The sequence below is a fragment of the Nannobrachium achirus genome, assembly GCF_963921795.1.
Source record: "Nannobrachium achirus genome assembly, chromosome: 4".
NCBI lineage: Eukaryota > Metazoa > Chordata > Actinopteri > Myctophiformes > Myctophidae > Nannobrachium > Nannobrachium achirus.
Window position 1 is genome coordinate 40,525,043 of NC_137813.1, and position 19,314 is coordinate 40,544,356.

Below are 19,314 nucleotides of genomic sequence, written 5' to 3' on the forward strand. Positions count from 1 at the left end.
TGTGGAGTGAGGAGGCCCTTCATCACAGGCATCTTGCCTGGGGATAAGAGAATGATGCAGAGTCTTGTCACTTCATCCCCCCCAGAGAATCTGAAAGAGATCACTGGTGAAACTGACCTCCACACACCGCAAGGTAGGTAGGTAGGGATGGCTTCTAGGTAATAGTTGTCAATCAACAACGGCAGACTTAGAAACAAAGAGTCAGATAGACATTCTCCTACTCTCTTCTGCCTTTGTCATCACTCAGTAAGAAAGCTTCTCTCCTCTGCATCTCTCTGCTCTCAGCCCTCTGCTCCTTTCTGCCTCTTCTCTGTGAGTCTTCCCTCCTGAGCGCTCTCTCTCTCTCTCTCTCTCTCTCTCTCTCTCTCTCTCCTCTCTCTCTCTCCTCTCTGCGCCCTCCTCAGTTCTGCTCCTCACTGCATTCTTCTTAGTAGCCTCAGCCTGCTCTCTCAATACCTGATTTTACATCTTTTTGCTCTTCCTGTATATCTAAGCTATTAATCCGCGTGTCTTTCTGTCCTAGTACCTAAATTGAATGGTTTTACATCAGAGAAGCTAAGATGTTAAATGCATAGTGCAAGGTGTTTTTTAATTAAGACAAATATTCTTCTTGGCACCTATTCCTGAAATGAAAAATAAAGATTTACTTTTGATTTAGTGTATATTTAAGAGTGAGTTTAGAAATAATCATTGTCGAGCAAGGGTTGAGGTGGATTTAAAAAATAATAACGGGTTTTCTGTTTGCCAGTGTTGCCAATGTCTGCTTACAATTAGCGATTTAGCTTTTTAAATCAGTGGTTCCCACATTTCTTCATGTCAAGGACCCCCAGATGTATTTATCCCCGGACCCCCATCTGAAAATATTTTGTGCCAGGGACCCTTTTCAAATAGCTTAAATGTAAAATGGTAAAACCTAGCCTATAGTCACTTCTTTTGGGCTTGTTTTCATAGCTTGTTTCTCTTCTGACAACTGCTGATTAGCTGCATTACACCTGCAGTAGCCTGCTGGGGAGGAAGTGGACAAATATTGAATGAAGCATCACACAGAGAAACCCTCAATGGTGCCACCCTGAGGGGTCATGAATAGGGAAATAGTAAGACGCCTCAGGGCGACAGGTCGCGCCAATTCCTGGCCATCTGGCCAGTGATGTATATCGGACCAGTTACCCATATATGGAGACCCCTGCGTGATAGTCAACAATGTTATGTCAAAACATGCCCATATATGGGCATTCCCAGATATGTCCTTGATGACATTGGGACAGGGATCTCCATTTATGGGCATAAAACATATGTTAATTAGTAAAGCCAAGCAGGGCCTTGGCGAGTTAGGGCCTGGGTTTGATGCCTGGGGATCTCCATATATGGGCATAAGGGGGTACCCTAACAGGGCATCATCTGGGAATGCCCATACTGTATATGGACATTTTATTTATTTTATCCTTTATTTATATATATCCATATATCCATATAACGTTAATATTAAGTCCATATATGTACAGTATATATCCATATACATATATGGACTCAATATTAACGTTTTCGGGGAAGGTAGAGTGTAAATCAGAGTAAAGCAGGCTCAAAATGGGTTACAAAATCGTGGGATAAAAATTAAAGTGAAAAAAAAAAAGTGTACTGACACAGACAGACAGACAGACAGACGTAGACAAGCTGGGACATTTCTCATGGTAAACTGCGACCTTCGGTCGCAATAAGTAGTCAGTGGTTCAGAACCAGTGGTTTTCAACCTTTTTCATTTCAAGGTCCCCCGTACCTCTGACAGTGTATACATGGAACCAAATGGACCTGTAAGCGTCCATTTGGTTCCATTTGTGTACACAGAGTTACAGACCTGTAAGGGATAATTTGACACCCCCTCAAGGAACCTTGAAATTCCTGGACCCCACTTTGAGAACCACTGAGTTATTATCACTTATATAATAATAGGCAAGTAAAGACAACTATGAAATGTTTTACCTTAACCTTATTGCAATAGTATTCAACGAAGCATTGCATGCAAGTGCTCCAGGAAGGCAGATATAGGCAAGAGAGGCCTAAATAGACGTTTGAAGAGATGATTATGTTATAAGAATCTCTCCCCGATATCCCTCATCCGTAACCTACGTGTCACATGACTTAAAAAAGTAATTAATGAAAATAAAATATACATAAGCATGTTTAATTCTCCAGATTTAGTAGGCAGTTTATTATTATTATTATTATTATTATTATTTTCATTATTGTGTACATTAGATAGCCTATTTGATATCCATTTTATCAGACCCTGGTCTGGTGACTGATATTGTCCAAAATGTGTGAGTGTGCAGTGCTTTTTCAATTACTTTCCCCACATTATTTTATGTGTGTGTGTGTGTGTGTGTGTGTGTGTGTGTGTGTGTGTGTGTGTGTCTGTCTGTCTGTCTGTCTGTCTGTCTGTCTGTCTGTCTGTCTGTCTGTCTGTCTGTCTGTCTGTCTGTCTGTCTATCTAGAGTCTCTCTCTCTCTCTCTCTCTCTCTCTCTCTCTCTCTCTCTCTCTCTCTCTCTATCTAGCCTATCAACACTGATTGACTATGTGACTCGTATGTTAGTTCATTTCTAAGGCATATGGAGAAACTCGTTGATCTCGTCACTCTGACAAATCACTGGAAGAAAAAGTTGAATCAAGCAACTTAAAAACTGTCTAGGCCTACTCTAGGTGCATTCCAAAGCGTAAAAAAAATCAACATACATTTGAAAACAGTCCCAAGTTCCAACGCAGTCTCTTCTTTCTTTTCAATCAGGCAGTGATATGGGGGTGAAGCCAGGGACCCATATAGCCTACGGCTCCTCAGCGCCCTCTTCTGTCCTCTTCCCAAAACGCAGTCGTTCTCCATTGCATTGCTCAGCAATACAGAATATATTGAATATTTCACCTTATGACGGAGAGCCTCAATATTCTTCTCCCTAGGCAGTCTGCATCACCATAAACAGAACCCCTTTTTTTGCACCTGTGAGAAAGGAACCCATGGGCAGCGCTTCGATCCTCCTTCTGTTTTAAACATTAGCTATGTCTCTTTGTCAACCTGGATATTTAGAATAAAATAATATATTTCTAATGATCAATCAGTGTCTTCCAGAAATTAGGTGAAAAAGGTTAGTTTAGAAGGTTAGTTTAGGTTAATGAATAATACTGCTCCAATGCACTGCAGACTTTCTTTTGGTTGTGGTGATGGCTGCAGATGGCTTGATGATTTGGTCTATTGATTTTGCACAGAAGTCAAGATAAAGCCAATTAAAGACCAGGCAAAAAAACAGGGTTGACCAACTTGATCTGGTGAATATGACAATGAGTGCAGTCTAGTTTATATTTGTCTACAGCAGACCTGATGAAGCGCCATGATTTAATTTTCTAGATAGTCAGTGTGCCATATCATTGTCAACATACATTTTAATGACCCCATCAAAACGTCAATCATATTTTAATTATCAGGACAAGTTCAACATTTTAATGAATGTAGAATTATGCGCAGGATTTTATTTGCTGTAAATTAGGTGACCTAATTTAATTGACCAAAACAATATTTGATTTTAAAATAAAAAATCCTCTCACACTTCTGCCTGTGTGCCAGTGATCACCCTCCCCTGTGCCAGTGTTGGCACCCGTGCCTAAGGTTTACCTGGGCATCAATGTGACTACAAATATAACTAAACTAGAATATGCAATTCTGTCTGTTTGGACATTATATTTTCCAAGATAGCCGGATAACATCACTCAAAAGTTAAAGGGGTACTGTCACCCAAAGGGGTTGAGGGGCAGATTACACTGTGACATGAGCTTCTCTGAAAACGGTCTGAAGCTCATGTCAGTGTAATCTGCCCCTCGCCCCCCAACAACAGCTGACCAGTACAGTAAGTAGTCATACAGTCAGGCTATACAGACAATTAATTTGATTGGCTTATAATTGTGCATCCCCACAATCATGAAAAATATTAACTTGTTTTTTAAGGTGATTCTTAAAGTGACAGTAACCCTTTAGGTGACAGGCCCCCTTTAAAAAAAAAAGTTAAAAAAAAAAGTTTACAAAACACACAGCAAAGTGAACCTGTGTCTCAAACCACTAGTTGTGATCTGAGACACCTCCCCAGCACTCCTGCATCAATAATGGCATCCAGGTCCCTGTTCTTTAGCTCGATGACACGTTGTGCATTCAAAAGTTGGTCAATTTCTTGTCTTCCTGGAAAAGTGCTATAGCTTTACTCGCTTCTTCAGAGATTCTTCTGCAAACATGTACGTAGGTGCCTCAAGAGCGCTTCTGAGGAGGTCCAAGCACATTATACTCTCCATTTGAACACTTGTAATCAATGGGTTTAATAGAAAGTTCCCTTCTTGAATTCTGTCTTGTATTTATATTAAATATTGTGATCACTCCTGTTTAATTGGACATTATATTGACAAAAATTATATATTGTGATTTCAAGCGAAGCATAACCCATCGCATCTAATCGGACATTACATTGGACATTACAAAGTCTGTGCATTTCAGCCTCACAACCCGGATAACATCACTCATCACCTGACAAGGATCCATCACCAGGACACTTCTCTGGAACTTTCACTAACTGCTTTTGTCAAAACATGCCGTGATCAGGAGTGGTGAAAGAGAGAAGTCGATTAGACTGTGTGTTTTATGACACGTTATTTCTAATTTGAGTCTCAGTCAAAAGTGATTCTAATGAGGGTTCATGTGTTCTTCTCAATCTTTTCAAGTACTTGGAATTGTAGGAGTTGAGGCATTACCTTTAGTTTGACTCGGTTCCACAGATAACTAATGTGAAAATAGCAGATCTACAAGCTCATAAAACCTCATAATGCTCATAACGGTTGTGACCCACAGGTTCTTCATACAAGATGTCATGTAACTACAAAGATGCTGAAAAACAACTAGAAATGTACACTAAAATGAACATTAAAGTGAAAAGAAACAGAGGAGACAGGATTAACAATGAAGCCAGTTTTAATGGGCCACTTAAAAGAGCTCTAACATAATCCACACTCACTTTGAAGTGAAACTTTGACCTACCAACCCCACTGACCCACCCCATGTTGTACGTGGAAGGGGCTAACCCGTAATCCCTATCCCAGTTTGTACACACCTGATCTGCACCACTAAACAATAGTTATCAAGTTGCTGTTTTACGCAGAGTTAATGTTTATAAAATAATAATGATATCAATATAACTAACAACATGTATAATATTATTGTTTGTATCTGCAAGAATTATTAATAGCAATACATGTTTCCTTCAGAAGACATTTTACATACGTACATATACATCTATATTTACGCTGCCTCTTTTTCTGTGTAGGTGTTTTAACAGCAGTACCATGTGAACACTGACCCTGGACCGTCGGACCGTTGGTCCAAACTTAGAATGTTCTAGTTCAGTGTTTCTCAAAGTGGATTCCAGCGACACTGTGGGTTCCTTTATGGGGTCTAAATTGACCCATACAAGTGTGTAACTCTGACAGTGTACAAATGGAACCAAATGAACCCATTACATTTTGTACACTGTCAGAGTTAAGGGGAGACCTTGACATTTGAGTTTGAGAAAAGTTTGAGAAACACTGTTCTAGTTGTGATTGGCTGGTATACACTCTGCCACTCAGCGTGGACTAGCTCCACCCTGGGGACCAAAACACTGACTCAACTCAACATCACGCACACACACACACACCCCCCCTGGGAACTCTACAGGCAGAGTCCAGGAGTGAAGAGTATAAGCCTTGATTTATACTTGGTTGCGTACCGAAAATTGACATTCTACAAGCCCACAATGTGTCGCTCAGCGATGCGTTGTGAGTTTATAGATTTTCGACGTGCGACAACACGCGCAACTAAGTTTAAATCACCATTAAGATGAACTCAAATCCTACGGAAATTGGAATGATACTGTGAGGATGTGCAAGGTTGACCGAGAGAGCATTCAGAGTTGCAGGTCGTGTTGTGTTGTGTGTGCTCCACAATTTGTACTGTAATGGTCATCTACGATGGCTACACAGATACCTAAGTTGTGTCAGTCTCCTACATTGTGTGCACTTAAAAATGGCCGACCTCTGTGGAGAAGAGGGGCAAAGGTCTGCATGTAACGTTATGCATCTCACATGGAAAAGGCAGGAAGTGAAGGGTGAGCACAAAGAAACAAGCTTGATGCCAACGTGCCAAGGAGTTCTGGGGAAATCCAAAGGCAAACATCTACGGGTATGAAATGTCAAATGTGCAGTAAAACCTGTACCCACAGAGCTAGAGTACATTGTGGACTTTGTGTAACCACCAACGCCCAGAGAGAGACAAGAGACACTAGAGACTCATTGACTGGTTGTCCAACGCCTCAACAAAGACTCACAAACAAACCAGTCGAGAGAGAGCCAAAGACAAGAGAAGAGAGAAGAGACCAGAGCTCATATAGGAGTTACCTCCCTTTTCAAGCTACAGGTATTACAGTCTGTAAGGTCCAGTGCTCTAGAACTGTTTGTGAGGGGAACGCGAGGTCAGTCTTTTCTCTTCTCTGCTCTGGCCGCCATGCTCTTGCCACAGACGCAACAAAAACATCGCTCTCAGACACGTGTCTCGCTCCTAACTCTCCTCGCTTTCGTTGTGGCCATCATCTCCTTTACCCTCTCCCTCACTTCCTCGATCTGCCTCTCCCTTTCAGCCATGCTCGCCTTCTCCCTCTCCTCTTCTTCCTTCCTCTGTGTCTCTCTGTCTCTCAGCGGGTGGGACGCTCTGTGGGTACAGGCTGCGGGTCAGCAGGACCCGACAGGATGGTTGCCGACCAGCTCCTCGGCGACGGCGTCCTGGGGACCCGCGGCCGCGTGCTGCTGGGCCCCCTGGAGGTGGAACTGCTGGGCTTGCGGGAAAGCCGCGGGCTGAGGGACGGCTTGAGCCAGCGGGGGAACCGGGACCTGGGACTGAGGCTGGGGCTGCTGGACATTAAGGTACGCCTGAGGTAATGTCTGGGGTTGTGACTGAGGTTGGGAGTGCTGCTGCAGGGGCGGCTGTGGATTGGCCGAGGCCCCGACGTGAGCCTGCTGGGCCTGGACCTGGACTTGAGGCTGAGATGGTAGCAGGGTTTGCTGTGGTTGTTGCTGGTAAGGAGGAGGTGGAGGAGGAGGAGGAGGAGGGGGAGGTGGAGGAGGCTGGTGCTGTAGCTGTGGGGAAGCTGCTCCGTTCTTACTGAGGCCACAGGACTGAGCCGCACAGTGGATCTGACGCAGGGTGTCCAACGCCTCGCTCTTAGCGTGCTTCAGCAGGTCTGCCTGGCCCTGAGAGAGAGGGAAGAAAAAAAGACAGAGAGAGAGAGAGTAAAGAAAGAGATAGGTACAGACCAGCAGTGGGAAAAGTACTCAAAATCTGTGTTACTTGTTTAACAGAATCAACACTGCTATGTAGAAATACTCTGTCACAAGTAAAAGTCACATGTTTACTTGAATAAAAGTACAAAAGTGTTGCTATCAAAATGTACATAAAGTACCACAATAAAAAGTACTCGTTATGCAGAATGTCCCATTTCAAGTTTTCAAATGTATAAAAATCTTTTTCAAATAAATGTAGTGGAGTAAGTACAATATTTGGATCCAAGAAGTAGTGGAGTAGAAGTTACAAGTATTGGAAATTAGAAATATTCAAGTACCAAATACCTCAAAATTGTACTTAAGTACAGTACTCAAGTAAAGGTTACTTTCCACCACTGACAGACAGACACAGACAGAGGAATGGAGAAGTTGAAGTGAGAGACCGATGGGCAGAGAGAGAAAGAGAAGCAGCAAACAGCTGCATCAAATACACAACCGTTGGTGGTTCTATGAAAGATATCGGGGAAAAGGAACCCACAGTTAATTCTTTACACTCTCACCCATCTGGAAATAAACGTCCAATACACACAATCTAGAGTAGGTGATTCTCAATGCAACAACTTACATTTGTCAGAAGAGGGCAGCAGAGAGCTGCTCAATAAAACCTTTTGGTTCTGTGAGCCTTCTGGTGGTAGTTTGACAGTTGGTCATGTGTGTCAGCTGGTAAATTAGAGATCTCATGCGGTGATAATCTTACACTATATTTCTGCTCTTCATTAGGGGACAGAACCAGATGCAACCCAGCCATATGGAGAGGAAGTGGTCAGGGCAGGCATCCTGCTTTATGGGGTCGTAAAGTCAATCTGGGGCAGTTTCCATGGCTGCCTTCCTCTCTGAGGTAGCGGTCGGAGCAGCCGAGCTGGCCATGACAGCCATGCCATTACTGTCCTCACTGTTGCCTATTCTATGAACTGTAAATGTGCTCGACTGGCGACTGCCCATCGCTAAGTGGCAGTTATCTCTTTTTGAAAAGTGCTTATTCTGTCACCGTAATTCCCTTTTGCCAGCTTCCATAATGCAATCCTATCTAGACGACTTGTCATGTTTTCGGCAGTTTCACACCCACTGCCACAATCCCTACCATTTCTCTGAATGTCTCTTTCTCCACTTCCTTCTCACTACCATTCCACTCAAATTGTCTTCACAAAGCAACAGTAAGTAAAAGTCTTCTTGATTGATTGATTGATTGATCGATTGATCGATTGATTGCATACTTTATTAGTCAGAGATGTAAACAGCACGTGGTACAGTAAGACATTAAAGCTAAAAGGATAACACAAAAAAGTCCTGGGGTCTTGTTGCTGAAATCCATCACAGACTTTGTCTGACTTTCAGTCACCAGCCAGACTAAGCTGATGGGCAAGACGGCCAGATGTTCCTGTCAGATGTATTTTAACATTAGGAGCACCAGACTGAAGACTAAATGTGAAGAGAAGTTAAGTGCAGATTGAACATCTGTGGATCCATAGACCTGTCCTGCTCCAGCACAGAGAAATAAATTCTACTCTCACACAAGATGCCACCTCTTCCAAAAGCTACCTTCAGGCATGAGATACAATATTGTGCATTGATTAATATGTATCCATCTACCCATGTTGCCCTTATCAGTCTCTCTCTATTGCGAATTGTTTTTGACAACTTACTGCACAAATATTTCTTAATACTTTTGTTATTCAGTGAGGCGCACCAACCTCAAAGAGATACATTCCTCGCATGTGCAAACATACCAGACAGCTTTTTTTTAAATCATTTAAATTCTGGTTCAGATGGCTGCCATGCCAACTTGCCAAGGAAACCACAACACACATCAAGTCCTATTGCAGGACTTGATGAGGGAACTGCCCAGCACAGAATCTTTGCGACAGCACTCGCAGGTGATGCGTTGCAACTTGCAAGTGGCCTTGGCCTGTTCGTTAACTGCCACAGCATGCCACATAAAGCCATGAATAAGTCATTTGTTTGGAAAAGACAATTATGTAAGATATGACTCATCAGCCCTAAATCTAAGTCAGCAGGAGCACTTTCATGTGGTACCAGGACCAAAACACTGGCCTGGGATTCTTGTGCGTTCCCTCTCGCAGGTTGGCACACGACCACCCCTCTTGGCCAGGACTGACAGCAAATCCCATAGCTAAATCCTCATTAAAACCACTTTCTTTTGATTGTTTGTCAAATTCAGCCCATGCTGATTTATTTATTAAATACATTTTAAAGGGAGATGTGCCAGTCTACAAACCTTCAACATTATTGTTTGTCAAATTCAGCCCATGCTGATTTATTAAATACATTTCAAAGGGAGATGTGCCAGTCTACGCACCTTCATCAGGTTATCATAAAAGTAATAATGCTTGATTTATACTTAGTTGCACCCTGGGGTCGGGCACTGAAAATAGCCCACCTACTGTACAAGCTGCAATGCGCCGCACGACACATTGTGAGTTGGAGATCCATTATTTTCACTACATGACACCCACATACAACAAACCCAGGATTAAGGTACACAGTACAGTCCTCAGCGTTCATTTATCACTAAGAATGTAAAGACGGGCCTACTTAACACATAAGGCATTGACAGGGATATTGGAGCAAGCCAGTCCGAGATTCATGCGTCTTCATTGGACCTTTCACCCACACACACACAATCCATGAACATTAGAGCTCTCATCTATTGACCAAACTCTAGTCCATGGCCTAAGCAAAGAGAGGGGAATACACCTAACCCATGTCTCTGGAATACAGTCCTCATCATCAGGGTACAGTGAATAATGCTCTGAACAGCTGTGTGAGTCACAACGCGAGCAGAACAATGTCTACGAAAACTAAAGTGGTTAGCGGTTCGACACAGAATGGAATGTACTCCTGTAAAAAGGACAGTTCTGTGTTTATTGTTTTATTTGATCAGAGCCTTTTGTGTTTCTGGATACATTATATATGATACCATTTTCTGTTGGTTACCAGTTAAGCGTCTCCTTTCGTCAGCATAACTCGCATGCTAATTCGACTCGAGGCTTCCGCCATTGAAATACTTATTCAGTGATAGCACTGATCCTGAGCTCAGCTGTCAAAGGAAAAGAAGAGATAACTCTCTCTCTCTCTCTCTCTCTCTCTCTCTCTCTCTCTCTCTCTCTCTCTCTCTCTCTTTCTCTCTCTTTCTCTCTCTCTCTCTCCCTCTCTCTCTCTCTGCCTTCCATCAGAGAAAGCTGGGTTGGGGGAGGGGGGTCTTGACAGGTGAAGCTGCCAGGCAGTATAGCCGCCAGCTTTGGCAAACAGACGACAGGCTCTCACCAAATGTTCAGCGTCGTGCTCAGATTAAGACAGAGGACGAGGAGGAGTCTGTGTAGCCAGTCTGCCCATCCCTCCAAACCAATTAGTGGGATGGATAAAGAGAACGGGGGAGGGGTGGGTGGGTTTTAGGGATCGAACCAGTATTTATATTAGTGTGTGTGCGTTTGTTTAGCAAGTGAACGGGTGGTTAGAAAGAGGCTGGGTTGAAATGCTAAAAGACACAGGGGATTAGATTTGTGTGTCCACCTGTTGCAGTATTTAAGCATTTAATTCTCCCAGTGCTACAGAGTGTGCTAAATCTTAATTAAGATAATAATCTGTCTGCCTCGCATGCTGTTAGTGCTACACAGTGAAATGTGTTAATTCCCGGTCCATTTTTCCCCTCTCAGAGTGGAATTAACATACATGTACATACATAAATGTGCATAAGCCATGATCCTTACATGCACAATCTCAAACGCCACTCTTCCTTATCATATCTACCCAGGGAGATTTCTGCACTCTGTGTTAATTGATTTCTTAGGGGAGAAGAGAAGATGATGAGATGAGAATGGAGTACCAGGGATGCCTGGTGGCTCTGTTAGTGCACAAACCATATGTTGCTTCCAGGGGCATAGTTCCGCCGATTTAAAACGAATCCAATACTGAACTAAAACTTCCTATGTTTGGCCGCTAGTTGCGCTGTTTTCCCCCTGCGAGGTACCAAAAAGAATTTGTCTACATTGGACCCCATTCTTTTTCCCCTTTGATTTTCTAACCTTAATAAACGTTGTCATAAATACTTTATGGTTCCTGTCGCTAGGGAAAAACTCCCTTTTCACATGATATGCGTTTTGAGCAAATATGGTCCCATTCATGTTAAACTTGATGATACATTTGCGGGGGGAGTGGCCAACTAAGCTGTTCTTCTTCGTGTGCTGTATTTCGGGAGGCTCCGACCACATTCTCCCATGTATCCCTGTGGTTCCACGTGACCGTTGGCAGCCAATAGCATTCCTTATGATTCCTGGGGTACCTTTCAAACTCTCTGCACTTGTTTTCCTGTCTCTCTACACTGACCTATCTGAAATAACACAGAGAATGACAAAAACCATCATCTTAAAATAGAGAAGAAAAGAGAAGAAAATAGAGCACCAACAATCGCGTTTCCTGCAGATGTCCCATAATGGGGAGTATATAAACTGTTATTGAACAATGTTGAGAACACATCAGAAATAGAAAAACAATCTGGGCAAGAGCAGAACACATGTGAGAGGTCTGTCTGTCCACAATGATCACCTTTGGGATTGGAGTAAGAGACAGCTTAAGAAGGCTCTCCCATAATTATTCTTTTTTGTTATCAAATATATATATATTTTTTTAAATTTTCATGAAATCCAGAATCAATGAGAAATAGACATGTATCATGAATAAAAATTGAAATGTAACAAAATACAACAACATAAATAAATACATAAAAACTCAAAAACAAAGTAATACATAAAGAAAGAAGACAAACATAAACCCACCCACCCCTCTTTCCCCGGACAAACAATGTAATTATAGTGCGTACCTGTGCCAGGTCAGAACCACTATGCAATGACCTCTTGGATCATTTCTTTAAGCTTATCTGCAATACCAGACCATATAAGAACATTCTCCTCACTCGCCCCATGTAATCTCGCTGTTGACTCCCATAATGATTCTTGAGGGGGCATGGGAAAGGAATCAAACCTAGTATGCACAAAGTGACGGATCTGAAGATAATGGAACAAATTTGAGCATGGCACACTCTTTAAGACATAAAGAGCCGAAGATAGAAGAAATATCCATATCATACAGATACTTGAAATGATTGATAATCAATCATGATCTGCTCCAGAGGCAAAAGGTTGAGTCCAAAATGGAGGGAGAAAATAAGTGGTTATTGCTAATAAGTCCCAGTACTCGACACAGAGGAAAACTTATAGTGACAGCAAAGCTGTATCCATAGCTTTAAAGTGGACAGCACCAAAGGGTTTGAAGAGTGGCAGAGGGAGAGAGAAATAAACCAGTGCAGACAGGAGGATGAACAACATTTTTGCCCCTCTATACAACTAGAGGGTGAGAGAGAGACCGCCACAGTTCCTTGGTCTGTGTAAAATAGCTTTACTGTTTCTTCTAGGACTTTTAGGATACAGAAGATTGTCTTCAAGGTGTCTGGCTGCCTATTACCTTAGCAATAACTTACTGCAGCGCCAGATGCCTGCTGCAGTGTGCATTATGCTTGCTTTTTACCTGCTATTTAACTATCTAAGCAGATACTAAGGTCTATATTTTCCTCCATGCCTTACCCCTTATCCCTCAACTTAAAACACTAAACACAATAGAGTCCTAAGTGTCACTGTCACTGAATTGCAGTCACATTGGAAGTGTCGAATAGTCTATTATATTTGGCAGAACTGTGTAGGCACTAGTATGAGCCTCATTCATTGTTTATTTTGCATCGGGGGTGCTCTCGCATCCTCCAACACATTCTAACTCCCCAAAAAGCCAAGCTTCACTTCCGTAAAAAAAAGTAACCTAAAACAAACTCAGTATGTGATGGCTGGTGATATTAACGTGTGGAGATTTCAACAGGCAATACAGAATGAAGGAGGCATGCTAACCTGTTGCACACAGTCACACAGTGTGTGTGTGTGTGTGTGTGTGTGTGTGTGTGTGTGTGTGTGTGTGTGTGTGTGTGTGTGTGTGTGCGTCTGTGCGTGCCTGCCTGCCTGCTTGCGTGTGTGTGTGTGTGTGTGTGTGTGTCCATAGTAGATCGGTTTGTGTTTGATACATATATGAGATAATGAGGGATATGTAACAACACTTTGTATCTGGAGGAGTATTTAGTCAATTAAATGGCTGCAGTTATGATTGCGACACCTACAGGCCAGCGCTCGGTGGAATCGTATACGGTGAAAGACCACTATCTGGTGCATCCACTCTTTAACTAGCCAGTTACTTACTGTACAATAGAACACTACAGACTATTCAATCTACTGAGAGCATGGCTCCCTACGGTAGCGGGAGTGACAAAACAGAACACAATAAACATGTTATGACGAGTTATATGTGACAGCAGCAGGGACACATAATTCAATCCATGCCATGTGAGGAACTGATAAGGGGGATAGAGTACGACAAATCTGATAACTGCAGAGTGGGAAACTGTTTGGTCACATTAGTTTCTAGTTTATACTCCACAAAAGCATTTGGGTGGGCCCAAATGATTTTGTGGAAATGATTTTGTGGTAAGAAAAGAAAAGAAAAGAAAAAGTAAGCATATTATGACCCTTAAGTAGACAAACGATAGGCCTATGGACACCGGATGAACACCAGAGTTTCTGTCCTTAGTGGGCATTACCAAAGAAAACTGGAAAGAGGCGCTCAGAGGAGCACAAATCTCCAACAGGCCCAATAATAGGCTAATACTGACATTGTCTGACACAGTAATGTGCAGTAATTACATATCTGTCTGATGCGTTTATTTAGGTGCAGTGAGCGAAACGTTGTTGTTGGTTGAGAATTAAAACAAAAGACAGGAGAGCATTATATCGTGTGCAGACATTGCCTTCTTTCATTCATTGTTTGTTCCTGGATCCAGCAACGTATACAAAGCAACCTCAAGTAAAGTCATCTTGTATGCACACAGGCATCTCCAGAGTCTGTGTTTCTACAAACAACTGTACACAATCCTATAATGTCTTATCATGTTAGTTAGCTAAGCCCATAAATAAAACCGTAGCTGAGAGTATTAATTAAGAGATTTAGGGATTAGGGAGGAAGCAAATGCAATTAGCCCCAAGAGTCTTTCTTAAGATGCAGTATAATCTCAACAATAGTACGGTTTATAAATACTTATCCAGCGTGTAGCCAGCGCTGGGCAACGTAGGCCCGCCCAGTTGAAGCCTTGCCCCACTGCTGAAAGACGGACCGAAAAATAACTATAGTAACCTGGCGTCTTTTCTTAATGATACTGTAGATCAGTGGTTCTCAACCTGTGGGTCGGGACCCCCAGGGGGGTCCCCAAATTATTTAAAATTATTTTTCCAGATTATCAACTTAATGTGCAACATTGTTTTCTCTCTCAACAGTAAACAAACCAACATAAAGTTTAAGTGTATAGAGGGCATACGCACATTTCTAAAGTGACAATAAAACACTTTTTAATACCTCTAAAATGTCAAATTAAACATTGGCCAAATTGTCAAATATTAGAGCCAGAAATTGTGAAAATAGCCGATCTACATACTCACAACGCCTCACGAACCGTGTTATACAAAATGTAATTCCTCAACTCTCAGTGCTTGTCAGGGCGGGGGGGTCCCCAGTTAAATTATGATTATTTTGGGGTCGCGGCTTGAAAAGGTTGAGAGCCAAAGCTGTAGATGGACTGAAACAGCAGGTCACCTTCCCCCAGCAACTCCTCCAAACATGTCTACTGTTGGAGCATCTCAAACTGCATACATTTTCAAGTGCAAGCCCGCTCCATTGTCTCATGCTGTTATAGACCTGGATTATAATCGATGGAGCAGGACCTTTGGTTGCGTGTGTTTGAACATTTGTTAACTTTGCTTGCCTATTGTGCTTCTTTGAGAATGAATAATTTATATCTGCAATAGCCAGGCCTCATAATCTTTGTGATGAAAACCATACATTGATAAATAATAGTTGTATTCATTGTAGCCTATTTTATTCACAACCTCACCTGCTGATAACAATCTATAACATTGTAAGAAAAATAATAGCGAGCACTCCAACGTCCTTCAGGTACTTTTAATTCATAGAGGCACGTGTAGACAGCATACACCGACGCGTGTCTGCGTCTCACAGGGAGTTGTCTTATTGTGAATCTCTGTGAGCCGTGCACCCAGCAAATTCAATTATACAGACTGGTGGGTGTGCTCATTTTTGTTTCTACTGTAATCAATGACATTGAACGATGTCCTTGTGAAAACCGATGCAGACGGTGTGATTCTGCGAGTCTATATAATCCTGTAAGTGAGGCAGCTCTAACCTTGAGCACAGTGATGTTCCAAGCATAACTCTCCATGGCCTTCTGAAGTTTACGGCCCTTCAGGCCCTCCTTGGCTCCGATGCGGTGCAGGTCCTCATGAAAGTCCAGCCCTGGAAAGAACACAGACATTGTGTGAAAAATGAATGAATCAAATCAGTGTGCAGCACAAGGTCAAGATCAGTAATTTTGTGTTCCCCGAAGAAGAATCACAAAGCAATGGAGGCAAAGTAAAAGATATCCTGCAGTTATCTGGGTGCTAAAAGTGACCACAATGACTCTGTCTCTGCAGGAGCCAAGTGCGCACAATGACAGCTCACCAGCAGCCATCGCGCTGCATTACAAATGGGGGTGAAATTGAGGTTCTGTGATGAAGGTTGGCCTCTAATCAATCTAACAGTAAGCCCATTTCTACTCCTTGCGGCTTTGAGAACACACTCCTGTGAGGCTGCATATAGTCTCAGTCTGCCAATTCCACCAGTCCAGCTTTGGTCAATAGTATACACAAGACCCTAAGGCCGGATGTGCAAGCAACACAGCTGAATACCAAGTAGCAACTCTCACCTGAGATGCGAGATGTTCATCCCCCCAATGTTCTGTGCTCCACTTAAGAGGACTTGTTGTGAAAGTATGCCACTCTATTTTTGTCTAAACCCAGCAGGTACATTGCCTCCCACTCCCACAAAAACCTTTATGCTGTTGCTCTAACTGCGTTCTCCCCACGCACGCACGCACACACACGCACGCACACACACACTCATATGATGTAGGACATTACATCTGTGACTCATAAGCATAATAAGGGAAAGCAGGGCAATTAGTTAGTCTCTCAAATATATTTGTTGATATCCGGTGCTGATATCCAGAGCCCCACTGAGAATATTGTTTCTGTCAGACTTTTCTTTTCTGATCTTGGCGGCTCTCAGCAGGCGGTCCTGCTTCCCTGCTCCTAATCCTCTGTAGCACTACTGACTGTACTTGTGTTTTACTTAAGTAAAAGTATCAATACTGCCTCATAGAAATACTCGTGTAAGGCTGTCGCCAGCTGATAAACTATTTTTGTGCACGGCTGACTAAAAACGCAGAGAGCACATTCTGTCCCAAAGCCTGTCAGTCACTTTCTGAACCCTCCCCATTCTGCCTTCGACTCACCCGATTGGACAGAGGGGGAAAACCAGAATCTGCATGGAGAATTTATCTGCTCCAGCATAAACGCAAGGTCGGCGCGGTGCGCAGATATCCTCCACCGACATGAAACCGCCCCCTTCCCATTGAAATGCATTGGCGGAATGCGGATTCCACTCTCATAGGTATTTTGGTGTGTGTGTGTGTGTGTAAAAGTCCGGAATTCAAAATTGACTTGCGTAAAAGTAAAGTATTGTTGTCAAAATGTACTTAAAGTACCAAAAGTAGAAAGTGCTCATTATGCAGAATGTCCCATTTCAAAGCTTTTCACATGTATACAAAGTATACAAATCTGAAAATAGCAGATAATTGAAATAGCAGATCTACAAGCTCACAATCCGTCGCAGATCAAAATCTACAACGTAACTATAATTTAAGTTTTCAAATAATTATAGTGGAGGAAAAGTACAACATTTCCCTTGCCTGGAAATACTACAGTAAAGTAAAACATTGTACTTATGTCCAGTACTTGAGCAAGTGTGCTTAGTTACTTTACAAATTACACTACTACTTACAGTTTATTCTATTGTGTGAACGGCCTCATGCATGCTTGATGCACTGTTGAAAAGGAAAAGGAAATGTTGCCTTGTGAACATTAATTCAACCGAATTATCAATTTGCAACTCCCTAACACCATTTCCAAATAGTGAATTTAATACACAGGCCAGTGGGAGTGACAAATTGCTCACTCCCACAGAGAGTGAGTAATTTCCACCTGTTACCAAGACACAGATGAGATGAGCTGAGCCACTCTGAACTGACACGATGCATCGCATAGCTTAAGACTCTGAGCTGAGCGTCACCGCTGTTTGATCGAGCTTGCATCATCAGAAGACCACCCTGTATAAAGACCAGTTCCTGCTATTCCTCTGTAATGATATAGACAGCATTGCAGAATAGCCATCTCAGGGCCTGAGAGTTATGTGAGCACGCTTTAGGCCAAGGACGCCTTAGTTGAGAGAGAGATGACCACAAACGTATCATAGATTCCATATAGTTTAATTGTTTGACAGCACAATCGTCAGTGTATTTTGGATTCATGTCAGTTTGTGTTTTCAGATATTTAACCACTTGAACCGTCAATACTTAATAAACTTGACCTTTCACTCTGTACTTAGTCTGCTCTTTTTTCCCTCTACACCAAACCTTTTTGCCGAAAATAGCCGATCTAAAAGCTCACAACGCCTCGTGAGCTTGTAGATGCTAGGGTTCAATTGGTTATATAAAAAAGGAGAAAAAAAGCTTCTATCACTCAAAGATTTGGAGGCCCCCTGTAGTAACTCTGAGGACCCCCTAGGCGTCCCAGACCCCCTGTAGAAGACCCCTGGTTTAGGCTGATCTCATCATGTAATGGGGTACAGGTAATGGGCTCCTGCAGTGCGGAGAAGAACCCAGCAGATGTGGGCTGTATTGGTGTGGAACTGGGGAGAGAGGCAGGTGTAGACTAGAGCAGTGCGTGTGAGATGGAATTAGCTGGAGACGGCCTGTCACATGCAGCTTTTAATTTCCAAATGATTACGGAATACGGATTGCTGCCCCCCAAGGCTACATGCTCGCTGTTACTTACTGTCACTTAATGTGGGTTGAAATTGTGAGTTCCTAAACGAAATCTGGCCCCCATGGCAGATGCAGAGGAGACTGAATCACGTGGGGGGGGTGTGTGTGTGTGTGTGTGTGTGTGTGTGTGTGTGTGTGTGTGTGTGTGTGTGTGTGTGTGTGTGTGTGTGTGTGTGTGAGTGTCAGGACTTTGCGATAAACAGCACAAAGCTAGTCAGTGCTTGGACTGAGACAAGAAGGAAGGGACATGCACATGCATAGAAACACTGACATGCTTGCTTGTGCACGCGCACCCGCACACACACACACACACACACACACACACACACACACACACACACACACACACACACACACAACAGAATTACTGTCTCCCTACGTAATGACCACAGCAGCGGTAACGATTACCTATCCTCCAAATACAGTACGAAGAGAAAGGCAGTGACAGTGGAGAGAAAGAGTAAGTATAATAGATTGAATCCTAAGTAAATAATGGAAACAAATAGAACCTCAATTTGCTTTTGTGTGTTTGTCTTTTACGGGAACAAAAAAAGAGCAGGCGAAGAGAAATGATGAAAAGCAATTTATTGGACAAGGGAGGGTGTGAGGGGAAGTCTCCAGTCCACAGTGGGAGTGGAGCTTCACTTATTCAAGGGTTATTCTCAAGGGTTACAGAAGAGAACGCAAGCGGAGTGTCATTATTGCAAACAATAGGGAGCGGGATTTTCCAGCTCAAATAGCGAGCGCTAACAATGACTGCAGAGAGAAAGAGAAAGTCCGACACAGTCGAGAAAGAGAGGGATCTTAGATAATATCCCCCTACTAGTCATTTCAAATTGATGCAAATGTTTTGTTTTCACTTCTACTTTGAAGATAA

The 19,314-nt window shown here is 42.7% G+C and overlaps 1 protein-coding gene across 1 annotated transcript in view; it reads right to left on the reverse strand.

Moving 5' to 3' along the window:
* Nucleotides 1-6,784: 6,784 nt before the first annotated feature.
* LOC308282903 (inactive phospholipase C-like protein 2) overlaps nt 6,785-19,314 on the reverse strand; it is a gene marked incomplete at both ends in the record, with an annotated part of 118,858 nt that continues 106,328 nt past the window's right edge. The window contains 2 exons of the mRNA XM_080723292.1: nt 6,785-7,303; nt 15,699-15,808. Of these exons, the coding sequence (XP_080579418.1) occupies nt 6,785-7,303; nt 15,699-15,808 (629 nt within the window). The remainder of the gene's footprint in view (nt 7,304-15,698; nt 15,809-19,314) is intronic.